We start from the raw sequence: 15692 nt of genomic DNA, 5'->3' as shown, positions 1-15692 counted from the left end.
TTTTAATGAATATGAAATATTTTATATAAAAGCAATATCTATTTGTAAAGTTTGTCCATCCTTCTCATCAAACCACTTTAGTGTAGTGTTAAGCTTCAAGTGCCCCAAAGCTCATGGACAGTAACTAAAATACAATTCATCTCTTCAAAAAATAAAAGAGTTCATCAAGCTGATAGAGAAAGGGGCAAAGAGACTAGAGCAGCATTCTGCAGATTACTGTCATGCCCCTGTGGTCCCTCATAGCCTGGTGGTGACACTGTAATTGGAGGAGCCTTTTGTGGCACATCATAAAGCTTGTGTCCCACTGACAAACAGCAAGTGTAATCAGTTAAGATTTGGCAATGAATCCAAATAAAAGGTAATTAGCAGAACAGGGACTCTTTACAGGCATCTAAATGGCAGGCCAATTACAGGATAATGGGAACAGGAACATAAACTAGAACCAGGAAAGAAGCCCATTGGTAGGGTCAACGCCCACTGGGGAGGGTATATAAGAACCCCGGAGCAAGACATTTGAACCTCAGACACTTCATCATTACAAGAGACCAAAGCCAACCAGACTCCAGAACCATGGCTTGCTGTGTCACCCGCTGCTGCAGTGTCCCCACAGGCCCTGCCACCACCATCTGCTCCTCTGACAAGTCCTGTCGCTGTGGAGTCTGCCTGCCCAGCACCTGCCCACACACCATTTGGCAGCTGGAGCCCACCTGCTGTGACAACTGTCCCCCACCCTGCCACATCCCTCAGCCCTGTGTGCCCACCTGCTTCCTGCTCAACTCCTGCCACCCAACCCCAGACCTGCTGACCGTCAACCTCACCACCTATGTGCAGCCAGGCTGTGAGGAGCCCTGCACCCCAAGGTGCTGCTAACCTGTGGGTCCCTTACTTGGCACCAGTCTTCGAAAGAGTCAACCAGGGAGCTCTATGTTTACCCAGGAGACCCTGCAATCAGTTTATTCTGATTTAGAAGTTGGGGTTGAGTGACATTGTCATGACAACGTCCTCTCCTGCCTCAGCAAAAAGAAACCAGAGTCTTTGGTGACACGGCGCTTACCGTGTGGACTGTTGATACTTCAAGATGTTTGAAGACGTTGACTCCTTCATGTTAATGTGTGCCTTCCTTTGGGTGTTTGGGGTTTCTGTTTTCAGTCTTGGTGGGTATCTCTCTGTGAATCAAGGAATTTCCTTATGGTCTTCCTAATAAATCTTGCGTCTATGGCATAGCAGAAATGTCTATAATTTTTGTTTATTTATATGACTTCATTAAATGTGTTTCTTAACTCCTGATGTCATTAGAAGAAAAACTGAGAGCCTTGAAAACAGTGGCGGTAAAGCAAGACTTACTGGATTTGTCATTTTAGCTAGTCTACGGAAACCTCATCGTCTGGTGTCATAGTTGGGGTTTCTAGTGCTTTGATAAAACACCATGAGCAAAAACAACTTGGGGAGAAAAGGGCTTATTTGGCTTCCACTTCCTATCATAGTTTATGATCAAAGAGATCTGGGCAGGAACCTGGAGGCAGAAACTGAAGCAGAAGTCATGGAAGAAAGCTGTTTACTGGCTTGTTCCTCCAGGCTTGCTCAACCTGTTTTCTTATACAATTCAGGACCAACCTCCAAGGGATGGCCCCACCCACCACGGCTGGTCTCTCCCATATCAATCATTATTCAAAACAGTACCTTACAGACCTGTCTACCGGCCAGGCTTATGGAGGTGTTTTCTCAATTAAGGTCCCTTCATCTTAGATGTCTTTAGCTTGTGTCAAATTGACTTTTAAAAACACCTACCAGGATACCCGGTATGCTGGTTTGAATGAGAAATGCTTTCCATGGGTATCTGAGTACTGGCCCCCACTTGGTAGCACTGATTGAGAAGACCATAGAACCTTTAGGAGGTAGAGAAAGTACACCACTGTGGGCTGCCTTCGAGGTTTTAAAGTCTGGCTCCACTTCTGTTCTCTCTCTCTCTCTCTCTCTTTCTCTCTCTCTCTTTCTGTATCGCTCTGTCTCTGTCTGTCTCAGTCTCTGTCTCTCTGTCTCTACCTCTCTGTGTCTCTGCCTCTCTGTGTCTCTGCCTCTCTGTGTCTCTCTGTGTCTCTCTGTCTCTGTCTCTGTCTCTGTCTCTCTGTCTCTCTCTGTCTCTGTCTCTCTCTCACTCTCTTGCTCTCTCTCACTCTTGCTCACTCACTCTCTCCCTCTCTTGCTCTCTTGCTCTCTCTCTCTGTCCCTGTCTTTCTGTATCTCTCTGTTTATCTCAGTCTCTATCTTTCTGTCTCTACCCCTCTGTGTCTCTGTCTCTCTGTGTCTCTCTGTCTCTTTCTGTCCCTGTCTCTCTCTGTCTCTCTTTCTCTCTCTGTCTCTCTCTGCCTCTCAGTCTCTCTCTGTCTCTCTCTATCTCTCTGTCTGTCTGTCTCTCTGTCTCTCTCTATCCCTGTCTTTCTGTATCTCTGTGTGTCTCAGTCTCTATCTCTCTGTCTCTGTCTGTCTCTCTGTCTCTCTGTCTTTCTGTCCCTATCTCTTTCTGTCTCTGTCTCTCTCTCTCTCTCTCTCTCTCCCTCTCTTTCTGTATCTCTGTGTGTCTCAGTCTCTATCTCTCTGTCTCTGTCTGTCTCTCTGTCTCTCTGTCTTTCTGTCCCTATCTCTTTCTGTCTCTGTCTCTCTCTCTCTCTCTCTCTCTCTCTCTCTCTCTCTCTCTCTCTCTCTCTCCTTCCTGACTACCAGGCTGGGCTCATACCCTGGCTGCCATGTCTTCCTCATTATGGGTTAAATCACAATGAAACTGTGAGCTAAAGAAAAATTTAAAAAAAAAATCCTTACTCTCCAAATTTGCTTCTTAACATTGTATTCCATCACCACACCAGAAAAATGACACCCAGTATAAACATTCCAATACGTAGGTGTATATGAAGCTAGATGTCCCTGAATTTTCCCCTCCAACCCCTATTTACTGGCAAACTAGTCATCATATCCAGGAAATAAAACCTCCCTAGATAACCATCAGTAGATGAACAGCTAAAATAATACATGAAAAACTGTTTTATATAGTTAATCACTGTGGTGGTGCAAATCAAAACTCAACATCTACAAAGGGCAGCGTGTCTGAAACTAACTTCTGACAGGACCAAATGGAGAAGACTCAGACTGACCAGACAGCTCATGCATTATTGATAACATCATGAGTTATGGATCCCATTATGGCTTGACTATTAAGTGTCCCCAAACGCATGTGTTGAAGGTTTGCTCCCCAGTTGACAGCAATGCTGGGAGGCAGTAGAGACTTTGGGAAGTATGGCCTAATAGACGGAAATGGAGTCCTTTATAGAAGTTAGGTCTGGTTCTTCCTGCCAGCCCCGTGCTCTCAGAGACAAGACTCAGACTCAGATATATTTACAAATACCTTGGCATACAGCTAGGCTCTTCTCTGACTAGCTCATAACTTAAAATAACCTATTTATACTAATCTATGTTTGTCCCTGGGTTTGGTTCCCAGCACTCATGTTAGGTAGCTCACAATCACCTCTTACTCTAATTTCAGTGTCTCTGACGCCCTCTACTGGCATCTGCAGGCATCTACACTCATGCAACATATCCACATACAGATACCATATACTTAATTAAAATAAAATATATTAAAAATAAATAAAAGAAATCTCAAAAAAAGAAACATCTGGACTTGGTCCCACAAAAGAGTTATATTAGTTTCTCATAGCTGGGGGCCAGGAAGTTCTGAATTATCTCTCTCGTCTCTGATAATTTCTTGTAAAAAGAAATATAGAAATATATACTTACTCACAGTTCAATAATTTTACTCTTAATATTGATCCAAAAGAAGAGAAAAAATACATCTACAAAAACATTTGTATGTGGATGTTATAAAAGTTTTATTTATTCTATTCATCCACACAAGAGATTTTTATATATTCATCAGAATGACGAAATACTGATGTAACACCAGGGAATTAAAAGATATAATAGTAACTGGAGGAAATCAGACGTAAAATTATGTACACTATGTGGCTCCATTCATAAAATTCAAGAATACTGAACAGTAATTCATGGTCACTGGAAACACTATAATATCTATCTTTGGAGCCAAGAGAAAAGGAGCACAAAATAACATCCTACTGTGATGGAAAATGTTAATGTCTTAGTCAACATGATGGCTACGTAGCTTTGTCAAAACTGCACCTAGCCATATATCACATTTTCTTAATAAATTAATGTGAAGAAAGAATGTGAACATGTTAACAACCATGCAGTCCTTGGGAGCCAAGATGCACCATTCAGCAATATTAACTTTTATAAAGTAAGATGCATCTGTTGTTTATTGTTTGCCAACCGCACAGTAGAAAACACAGGTATTATTTTCTCATTTTATGATGAAGATAAGAAGGCCCAAAAACATTCCATTCCTAGAAAAGGAAAATACAGTTAGCAAGTAAGAATGTTACACCCAAATGCACATTTAAATTATTACATGGAAGTAGGACCACCAGGCCAGGATTCTTCATCCCCCACTAATTTTTCTGGTCTTCAATATTAATTTTTGTAAAGAATTATGTATCAAAACAGAAGTCCTTATTAAACTGAATGGATTTACCTTTAGCAAACATTTATTAACAACCTCCTATGTGCTAAGGACCATATATAAGACATACTATATCTTAAGAGACTCTGTCCAGAAAAGACTAATAAAGCTACAAAAGAAAATCACCTAGAAACTTGTGTGTGTGTGTGTGTGTGTGTGTGTGTGTGTGTTTCCTTTGATAATTTTGCACAAGGTCTCTTGATCCTATTCATGCCCTCTCCCATCACCACCCAGATAAACCCCCACTTTCCAGTTCACCCAACTTTGTGTCCTTTCCAAGCCCAGATTGTGCTGTCCATATATCCTTGCATATGTGGCCTTCCATTGGAATGTAGTCAACCTATCATGGATAACACTCTTCAATCAAATCAACTCTCCCTTTCCCAGCAGCTACAAATTGCCAATAACTCCTCAACTATGGGTAGGCAGAACCTTGTGTTCACCTCTCTCTCTGCTCTGCCTTGGGCTTGCATGAGTTGAGCATGCTGTCACAGCTGCTATGAGTTCCTCTGTGGCGCTGCCCTACTGTGTCCTATAAACACTATTTCTTTGCTGTTTGCCACCTGTGGCTCCTACAGTTTTTCTGCTACCCTCTCTTCCACATGCTCCTTGAGCACTGATGTGAGGAGTCTGATAGATATGTCTCAAGCTGAAGCAGCTGGATAGCATTGTCACTGGGTTTTGACATAAAACTTAAGCCATGAAATGAAGGGCAGGAGAAATAATATCTATGATGGGGGAGAGTGGCCGGAGCTTGGATTTGTGAACCAAGTAACAAGCCACAAGGTGGCTGTCAGCCAGGGAAGTGAGATTCTGTTTGGCAAGGTAGATTGCTTGGGTTGTATCAGTAAAGAATAAAAAATTAAAGAAATGGAATCATATTTTTGAAAACCTATTCTGGCGTCAGGAGTCAGTGGATGTCCCAAAGCAATCATGGATGCCATCAATGAAACAGCCATGCTTGTTATTGTGGCCTCTCATGAAACAACCATGAAAGAGCCTGTTTTCCTCTATTCCCAGTGGCCTCTGCTTCTGAGGATCGTGAGCTGCAGATGTGTACCCTGGCCCCCTCCCATGTTCTGAGAGTACAGCTATCCATTACTGTGCAAAACTGTCTATTTCATCAAGACCAAAATGAATAGCCATGCCCCACAGACACAAGAACCAGCAGCCAAAACTCTCCAGTCAGAACTTACTTTGAGGCAAAAGGAAATATTCCTAATTTTATCTGCAGTTAATTTAAAATAATAACATGTTATGTGACACTTTTTGGATGGGATTTTGAGGCAGGGTTTTGACATGTAACCCAGACAGTCCTCAAAGGCCTGATCCTCCTGCCTCAGCCTCCCAAGCCGGAAGTCCAGCTATGCATCTCCACGGTCTACTTCCTAGTATTACATTTAAATTACCTGTGTCTAGGACAGCTGGCTAGTGAAGAAGAGTGTTTCTCTTCAACGAGGTTTTGTATGTTAGTTATCAGTTTGCTCCTGGGTGGTGGCTTTATTTTAGGTATTAATCTTTTCAAGTGCATCTTTGAACTCTCAGCCCCACTTCCTTCACAGAGTAGTAACAGTACACCATATACCCCTCTAGAATATAGCAGAACAATTTAAACAACTTGCGAATAAAGGATGTTATCTTATATACTCCTTCTGATTTTTATTACTGTATTTTCATTGGCAGCTACCTGGGAAGTGATGCTCAGGGTAGGGATGGGAGGTTAATTGTGTTTTGTTTCAGATCATGAAATTTTTTTCCTTAGAGGTTCTGGGGAGAAATGTCTGGATCAGTAAAGAGTCTGCTGTACAAGCATGAGGCTTTGAGATCAAGCTGGACATGGCAACACATCAGTAATCCCAGTGTTGGGGGAACAAGTAGAAGATGATCCTAGAGCTCACTGGCTAGCCAGCCTACCTGAGTGGGTGAACCTTTAGTCCGTGAGAGACTTTGTCTCAAAAGTTAAGGTGGCACATCGGCAAGAGCCTCCCAGCCTGGAGAGGGTTGAAACAAGACACAGAGTCAGACTCCAGAGTAGTTTTAAAGACAGAATGTCTCCAGCTCTCTAACTGTACTGAATGCTGATGATAACTTCTAAAAAGTCCTAAAAAGTTTCTTGCTAATTCTGAGGGCTAAAAACTGCCAGTTTAGGTGATTAACATCTGTAGCCTAACAGCAAGTAAAGTAGCCTTTGTTGTATCTCAGCAGAAACTATGCAGCTGCTTGTTGAAGTCTCAGGAAGAAAAGGGGAAGCTTTGAAAAGTGATTTTAGTGTTTATTTCTAAATTATAAAAAGTGTCCTATGAAAGCCTTTGAAGAAAAAGGGGAAAGGGCCTTGTAAAAATGGGGGGTAAGGGTTCTAAGTAAAAGGGGATAAGAGGAATGTTCTCCTCTCTTTGTCTTCAGCACCCACACATCTCTCAGAATTCATGATCACATGGTAAAAAGTTCATGACAAGTTTACACATAAATTCAAACCATAAATCGAATAAGAAGTTTACAACAGAGAATGTTTCCTTACATGTCCATTACGAGTAACTATCTGTCTAAACATCCATTATCTGTCACAGCTCTACAGGTTCATGGCGAGTTAAAAGCCATAACTGCGTTATTACTGAATTTTTGTATAGATAAACCCAGTCAATATTTTATCTTCTGTCCTAGCAACTATAATGAATTGTTAGTTCCCTTTTTATGACCTTTAGTTAGTGGTTTTACAACCACTAATGTGCTCTGAGTAGGAGGTGTCTGCTTGGTATCTCAGAAGCAATTAACTCATGACACTAAAGACTGGCAGAGTTCTCAATGCAGTTTTGATTATCAGAGAGAACCTAATGGCAGTCCCACTATAAAAGATCTTAATAAATACTGATATAATTTTAGGAATTCTCATAGGATCATTATAAAGAATTGGGAACTCATTCATTTGTTTTATAGCATCACTAAGAGACAGTACATCTTTGTAGTTCTGCAGAGATCTGCTCAAAGGGTAGGCTAATACCTAGTAATCATTACATATTTTAATAATAACAAGAAATCATATTAATAACAGATATATTTCCTCAAATGAATTTCCCCTGGGACTTACCTACTGGAGCTCCACTGTAGATTTTAATCCAAGGCAGACTCATCTCGGAAAGATCTCCTGCTAGTTTTTAGCTTCTCCTATGTTGGCTCCTGACAACACATGCCTTTTAACAAACCATTCAGGAGACAGATTCAGGTAGATTAATATGAGTCAGAAGCCAGCCTGGTCTTCATAGTGAATTCCAGGTCAGCCAGAGCTATATAGAGAAATCTGTCTCAAAAATGATAATAAGGAAATAAAAAGCAATCTAAGACACTCAATATTAATGTCTACTTTCCATGTACATGCACATGCATGCATACACACACACACACACACACACACACACACACACACACACACACACACGGTGGACTTTTATTGATTTTGAAAGCAATTTTCTCTGTGTAATTTTTGAAAGTGAAATAAAAACCACAATTAAAGTCAAACAACATGAAATTCCAGTTTATAGTTATAGTAGAGGTGAGATCCTAGAACCAATGTCCATCTAGTTCTGTACCCAAAGGTTCTTAACTCAGTGAAACTGTTAGTTGAAACAGACATCACATAATCATATTCCCAACATCCCAATATTTTTAATTTTCATGAAATTGAGACTTTCCTAAATAAAGAGGAGACAGACTCCATATTTTTTAAAAAAAAAAAAAAAGTAAGATTTTTGTGGCTTCCTTGGCTCTATTCCCAAGTATAATGGGTAAGGAGCTCCATCATAGATTACAGCTAAACCCTCATTGCAATTTCTCTCTCTGCTCTCCTTAATATAGGTAAGGACTGGGACTATAGGTTGAGGTAAATCAATTATGTGCCATGAACAATACCTTATGATTGATCTCCAATTTCAAAGGAAGGAAGAAGGGAGGGAAGGAAGGAAGGAAAAAGAAAGAAAGACTGCTTTTCAAAAACAGCATAACGCTTCTAAAATGTAAACATGAGAAAGCAAAGCTTGCGTGTCTGACTATCCACTCAGTGCACATCCAATCTCACCAACTAAGCAGGGTTAGGCATGCTTAGTGCTTGGCTACAGACCACAAATTCTAGATGACCAAAGATCACAATTCAGATCTGATAACCAGCTCACAGTTTGACTCAATCAGTCTATAAAATGAATGCACATACTTTGTACTCAGCATAGACCTTTTCCTGTACCATGTAAGCACATACTTCAAACTCACTAAAAAAAAAAAAAAAAAAAAAAAAAAAGCACTTCAAGATTGAGATTGCTAAACCACCATTTTCACAGTGGTTGGTAGCACAAACAAATACAACTTAATAAGCTGTGATGTCCATTTGTAAAGTAGACAAGAGCAATCAATTTTCAAAATCAAACTCTGTGGGAATATTACTTTCTGTATCTTCAATGAGCTCTACCTATAATTACTGATGGCTCGATTTTTCTCTTTGGTTCCTTATTCATTCAAAAAGGTAGTGCTTCCTATGGCCGTTTGCTGAAATAAGAATTTTTATCCAAGCAGCATGTGGAAATGGTGTTAGTCCTGATTTAGTAACCTGAAGTTATCCTCCTTTTACGAGGCATACAACTTCCTCTGTAAATAATCAACACTAATGAGATGTTTGTAGGAAAGCTGGCATCTGCAAGGCTAGAGAAAACATCGGTGTGTCCTGTAAACACTCATTTGAAGGGAGATATAAAAGTCTCAGGAAGCCAAAAGTCCTAGACCTTTGGAGACTAGGCGAGACCTAAGCAATACACCATCCAATCTGTTCGTTCCTTCTCAGAAGATGGCTTCCGAAGGCTCCCCTGACTGCTGCTCTTCTGAGCCCTATGCAGGGGCATCGAGCTGCACAACTGCCTCATTCTGCCCCACCAGCACAACTTACCTTCCCAGCACCTGCGCTACATCCAGATGTCAAACCCCCAGCTTCCTCTGCAGGGCTCACCTCCCGGCCGGTTGCCTCTCACCGTGCTACTTGACTGGCGGTTGTAACAGTCCTTGCCTGGTGGGGAACTGTGCATGGTGTGAAGAAGGGACGTTCAACAGTAATGAGAAGGAGACCATGCAGTTCCTGAATGACAGATTGGCCAGCTACCTAGAGCGGGTGAGAAGCCTGGAAGAGAACAACGCTGAGCTGGAGTGCAGGATCCGAGAGCAATGTGAGCCCGATGCCACACCGGTCTGCCCGGATTATCAGCGGTACTTCGACACCATTGAAGAGCTACAACAAAAGGTTGGGTGTCTCACTGCCCTAATGTTTCCCAATGTTCTCTGTTTTCCAATTCTGTTTTCTCTCATAGCTGTACTAGGGCAGGTTGCTTTGTGGATGTGAAACAAAGGAAAGGGGGATTCCTAGAGTTAGTTCAAATAATCAGTCTCATTCTCAGAGAATTATTGGGTGACTATAGAAATGTCACCTTGCTGTAGACTTTGTCTACACTGTGAAGGAAATTGAGTTATGATATCTTCTAAACCCCATTCTTCATGTATCATTGCGTGTTTATATTCTTTATCAAACAGATATTGAATGCCATCCATTTGAGTTCTGGAAATCGTTCTCTATTTGTGTGTATGTGTGCAACATGTGGGGTTGGTGGGCGACGTGATGTATGATCGTGTGGGGAGGGAACACATGCCTGAGTGTGGGTAAGGAGGTCTGGGGTCCGTGGCAGGTACCTTGCCTTCCTCGCCTTGTTTTTGAGATAGAGTCTCTTCTTGAAACTGGAACTCACTGATTTAGCTGCAGTCCCTGAGGCCTGGCCAGGGAGCCCCATGGATCTTACTGTTTCCACCTCCTTAGTACCAGGGGTTAACAGACACTGAGTATTATACTTACCTTTTTCACATGAGCTCTGTGAGATTGAACCCAGGTCTTCCTACTCGTGTTTCAAACCCTTGACCAACAAAGCCACTTCTCCTTTTTTAATTGATGGATTTCTGTGACCACAGAGATGCAATTCTAACAAGCACTAGCAGTGTGGGAAACTTCAACAAAGCTCAACAGCCAGTGATGGTGACAAAATGCCCTGCATCACTGATAAAGGAAACCTTGAACCCCAGAGACGGCTCAGCAGGGATTAACAACATTGTTCCGCTCATGAGTACCTGAGTTCAATTCCTACCACCCATGTGTGACAGCTCACAACCACGTAAAACGTCTCACCATCTTCTCACTGTGCAAGGCTACACTCTTACCAACATACACACACACTCAAATGTGTACACTCACATGTGCATACACATACTCTTAAATATACACGCTCACCTGCACATACACACACACACACACACACACGTACACACACACACCTACACATACTAAGAAAGAAAAGGTGAAATCCTTCATTTTAGGAAGGGAAGGTCTTTTGCTTCTGTATTTTGTTTCTCAGTTGGCACTGAATGTTTTTTTATTCTGTGAAGTGGCACAGTTAATAGGAATCATGGGTTGGAAGAGACGTTGTTAACTTGGAAAGACTTTCATAAACTAATGAGTGTCAAGGCTGTTAAAATAGATATGTGGATTTCTTCTAAAGAGCTGCTCATTAAATGATGACTTACCTCTTAGATATTGTGCACGAAGGCAGAGAATTCTAGACTTGCCGTGCAGGTGGACAACTGCAAACTGGCTGCCGATGATTTTAGGTCAAAGTAAGTCAAATTATGTTTATTTTGTTAAGCCACAGTGTGTTTTGTGTATGCAATTTACATGTTAAATTTTAAATTTAATTAGAAAATAATAATTAACAATAATTAATGTCTTCCAATAAGAGAGAAAATATTTTCTGCATAATATATATTTTTAACTGAGAATGTTTGAACCCTGAACTCACCTTCATTTGGAATGTAAGGAAAATTGAGGCATGTGACTCTCTGGAGGCCATGTGTCATCCAACCCTGCATCCCAGTACTTTGAGCCAATTAAGCCACTCCCCTCCCTTTCTCCTACTCTGAAAGGTATGAGAGCGAACTGTCCCTGCGCCAGCTGGTAGAGAATGACATCAGTGGTCTTCGTGGGATCCTGGGTGAACTGACCCTGTGCAAGTCAGATCTGGAGGCCCATGTGGAGTCTCTGAAAGATGATCTACTTTGCCTTAAGAAAGACCATGAAGAGGTGAGTGGAGTGGCTGCTGGGTCAAAGATTATAGGAAGAGTTCTGCTAAGAAATCTCATGTGTATAAACTGAACTGGGACAGACACTGCCTATACTGGAACAAAACTAGAGACATTCTCACTGTGCAGCATGATTGCCCCAGTATCTCTCAAGGTAGATGTGATGTACAGCATGCATCATTAACATAACCCTCGTCAGTGGCAGGGAGGTGAGGTCTTTTTCCTGCCATTGCTTGGGTTGAGAAGTAACTCAACTCATGGTTTCTTCCATAGCTCTATTGTATAACAAGGAAATTGAGCTGATTAAACTGACTGTGTATCCCCTTCCAAAAAAGGGATAAACAATCACACAATACTTGGAATCATGTTTGTAGGTATTGTGTGCTTATAATCTTGATTCTGTCATAAGCTATTAAAATGAGAAGCAGATTGATGTAACAAAGAAAAACAAAATTTACTCTTTGACTATTTTGATGGTAACAATAGCTGGCAAGTGTGGATACCTTAGCTGGTAACAATAGCTGGCAATTATGGATACCTGAGCATGTGTCATTAATTTTATAGATTTACTGTGTGTGTAGTAACTCTTCCCTGTCTCACAATAACCCTCTGGGAAAGGGTACAAAATTACACCTGTTTTGCAGACAAAGAAGCTGAAACATTTGGACTTAATAGAAAGAGTATAAGGGAAAATGACTCAGCAATTAAGAGTGCTGTTTGCTCTTCCAGAGGACCCAAGTTCAGTTTCCTGTACCCATCTCAGGGAGCTCACAACTGCCCATAACCCCAGCTCCATGTGGCATACAGACACACATAAATGTAAATTTTAAAAATCTTTCTTAAACAGAAGTAAACCCCACTCTGGCATTCCTTACCCCATTTCCATTCTCAGGAGGTCAACTTGCTTCGTGAGCAGCTTGGAGATCGACTCAATGTGGAGCTGGACACTGCCCCCACTGTGGACCTCAACAAAGTCCTGGATGAAATGCGGTGTCAATATGAGAGAGTGCTGGCCAACAACCGCAGGGATGTGGAGGAGTGGTTCGCTGCTCAGGTCAGTGCCCTTGGGAAAGGGAAGACTTTGGGGAGGATGCCTTGCCTGAGCTCTCTAACAGGGCCTTTGTTTCAGACAGAAGAGCTGAACCAGCAGCAGATGTCCAGTGCAGAGCAGCTGCAGGGCTGCCAGACTGAGATGCTGGAGTTGAAGCGCACAGCCAACACTCTGGAAATTGAGCTCCAGGCACAGCAAACCCTGGTGCGTGGGATGAACAGTGCTAACCTTTGTCAGCAGCATCCCAGAGATGCTATGCTCTTTGACAGAAGTTCGGGGAGACACTCACAGTTCAGCCAATTAACCTAGCTGGCTTCTTCCTGTCTTTCTTCACAAACATTACTTGCCCATATTGGAAGAGTGACAGATCAACAGCCTTTGTGGTCTCACTGGTCCCCCTAAGCCTGAGCATGGCCCCCAGTAACATCCACGAGAGACAAGAAAAGTCTCAGAACACAGTGGGACAGGGAGAGGTGAGCCAAAGGCCCTTAAGCTTAACAACGGATTTTCATGTCCTTTATTTTGATGAACATTTTTCCAGTTTCACCGTAGTGTCTAAAACAAACAAAAAACACATCAAGTTTCTAGGGTTCATACTACAGCTAAGATCTGCACATTACCACACTTCTTCCCCACCCACGCAACAAGAGCACCATGCAGTGAAAGTCACATATACCAGGTCCCATCGGCAGCGCAGTATGTGTTGGACCACGTCCAAGGAGTATACCTAGATGAACCTCACCTGAGCATTCATGTAGGAGAGGCATGGTGTGATCTATGGCAGACATCTTCGCTAGCCTGGTTGAACAGGTGGGGCGAAGCTAGGACCAAAGGAAGTAAGTGCCAGAACATTCTGCAGTTCTCCGTAGAAATGGAATCCTCTTGGTGGTTGAACCCTGATCTTACTTCATGGTACTGACACTGTGCAGATGCTCAGACTCAAGAGTTTCTTCCCAAGTGGTGACAACCCTCCTTGAGCTACCCAAAAGAGTCGTGAGTGACAAATGTTATAACAATAGAGATGACACATTTAAAGGCCTTCAGTTGCTTCCAGGCACTGTTCCAAATGCTTCCCATATGTCAGCTCCTCTCACCTTCCCAGCTCCCCCATGACCTAGGTACTCTGCATTCTCCATTGACTACAGAATAAAACACACTCAGAGAAGTTAAGTAACTCACCCTAAGGTCTTGGAGCTAGAAAGGGGGGGAGGGTTCATCAAGGGTCTGTCATAGAGTCCTTCTGAGAAGGTCTTCCTCTTGCAGACAGAGTCTCTGGAGTGTACTGTGGCAGAAACTGAAGCCCAGTACAGCACACAACTGGCCCAAATGCAGTGCCTAATTGACAGTGTGGAGCACCAGCTGGCTGAGATCCGCTGTGACCTGGAGCGTCAGAACCAGGAGTACAAGGTGCTACTGGACACCAAGGCCCGGCTGGAGTGTGAGATCAACACGTACAGGGGCCTGCTGGAGAAAGAGGACAGCAGGCAAGTTACACAGTTCCCCAGAATCCCCACAGAGAACCCTGTTTCCTCAAGGCCTGACCAAGGCCAATTCCATAATATGTTTAGGGGTCTTTCCTTTTGAACAGTGAAGGAAAGGCATGGCTAGGTGACTCAGTGGGGGTTTTAGTTACTTCTTTGTTTCCGTGAACATAACCCAAGACAACTCGAGGAAGAGAGAGTTTATTTTGGCTTACAGTTGCAGATGAGTAAGAGTATGTCGTGGCTAGGCAGCAAGACAGCAAGCAGCAGGCCTGACAGCAGGACATTTAGAGGTAACAGGAAGTTTAGAGATTGCGTCTCCAACTGCAACACGAAGCAGGAAGAGTGAACTGACAGCCCACCTCCAGTGATGCACTTCCTCCAGAATGCTGCACTACAGCCCCAGACAGTTCTGCCAACCAGGAATTAAATGTTCAAATACCTGAACCTATGGGGGACATTTCTCATTCAAACTACCACAATGGGCAGAGGTACTTACTGGGGAGCCTTATGACCTGAAGTAGATCCCTGGAACCTACATGGTGGAAGAAAAGAACTGACTGATTCTATAGGGTCTCCTCTTACACACACACACACACACAGAGAGAGAGAGAGAGAGAGAGAGAGAGACAGAGAGAGAGAGAGAGACAGAGAGAGAGAGACAGAGAGAGAGAGGCATGCCTGCATAGTGTAAAAAGAAAAACTTTAAGTGAATAGCTGAGGCTAAGTCTATGACAAATGTTCTAAAGTCTCCTCAAATTCTGAATTAGAATGGTTTTCATAGATCATATTTCCACACGAGGGAAATAGGGAGCATACGCGAGATAACATTTCACAAGCTAAAGCGGAGTTGTACAGCAATGCCTGCTGTAGGGAACTGAAGCAGCCATGGACCGGGCTGCTCTGGCACCAAAGATAGAACAGGCTAGAGTCAAATGCAAAGTCTCTACTGAGGACAATTCATAAGGCAGTTTAACGTTTCTGAGATGACGGCTACCAGCATTCCCTTACTAAACTTACTTTGAATTGGTTTCCCCCAGACTTCCCTGCAATCCAGGCTCCATATCAAACAGCACCTGTGAGCCGTGTTCAGCCTACGTGATTTGCACGGTTGAGAACTGCTGTGCATGACAATTAAATCCCCAGCACGGTGGATGGAAATGAAAACTGCTCAAGAAGGAAATCGAGACCTCACCCAGGCTACACCCAATCTGGAAACGCAGATCTGTCCCTGGGGGAGTCGGGACCTCAACCAGGCTCCACCCAAGGCAGAAACGGATCTACGGGGATTCCAGATCCTGAAAATCTGCACTAAACATCCTGGGTCTGTTGATCATGGCTTCTGCCTTAAGCTTGCTTTCGGTATTCTGGAAGCCCATAAAGCCTTCTTGCTAATCTCCAAATGAAACTTGTCTCGCTGCTT

At 42.8% G+C, this 15692-nt stretch overlaps 2 protein-coding genes across 3 annotated transcripts; both read left to right on the top strand.

Moving 5' to 3' along the window:
* Window positions 1-570: 570 nt before the first annotated feature.
* Window positions 571-870, top strand: LOC116910530 (keratin-associated protein 3-2). The gene has a single exon (XM_032914434.1). The coding sequence runs from the start codon at window positions 571-573 to the stop codon at window positions 868-870; it is 300 nt and encodes a 99-aa protein (XP_032770325.1).
* An 8543-nt stretch (window positions 871-9413) lies between these two features.
* On the top strand, window positions 9414-15400 carry Krt40 (keratin 40). Of its 2 annotated transcripts, XM_032912971.1 has the most exons (7): window positions 9414-9860; window positions 11193-11275; window positions 11582-11738; window positions 12630-12791; window positions 12867-12992; window positions 14052-14272; window positions 15310-15400. In XM_032912971.1, the coding sequence occupies exons 1-7, from the start codon at window positions 9414-9416 to the stop codon at window positions 15398-15400; spliced, it is 1287 nt and encodes a 428-aa protein (XP_032768862.1). The 2 variants fall into 2 exon arrangements, with proteins under 2 accessions (XP_032768862.1, XP_032768863.1); XM_032912972.1 differs by lacking the exons at window positions 11193-11275; window positions 11582-11738.
* The last annotated feature ends 292 nt before the right edge of the window (window positions 15401-15692 follow it).

This window comes from Rattus rattus, chromosome 9 (assembly GCF_011064425.1).
Source record: "Rattus rattus isolate New Zealand chromosome 9, Rrattus_CSIRO_v1, whole genome shotgun sequence".
Classification (NCBI taxonomy): Eukaryota; Metazoa; Chordata; class Mammalia; order Rodentia; family Muridae; genus Rattus; species Rattus rattus.
The sequence above is the reverse complement of the archived record's forward strand: the minus strand, read 5'-3'. Positions and strand labels throughout refer to the sequence as shown.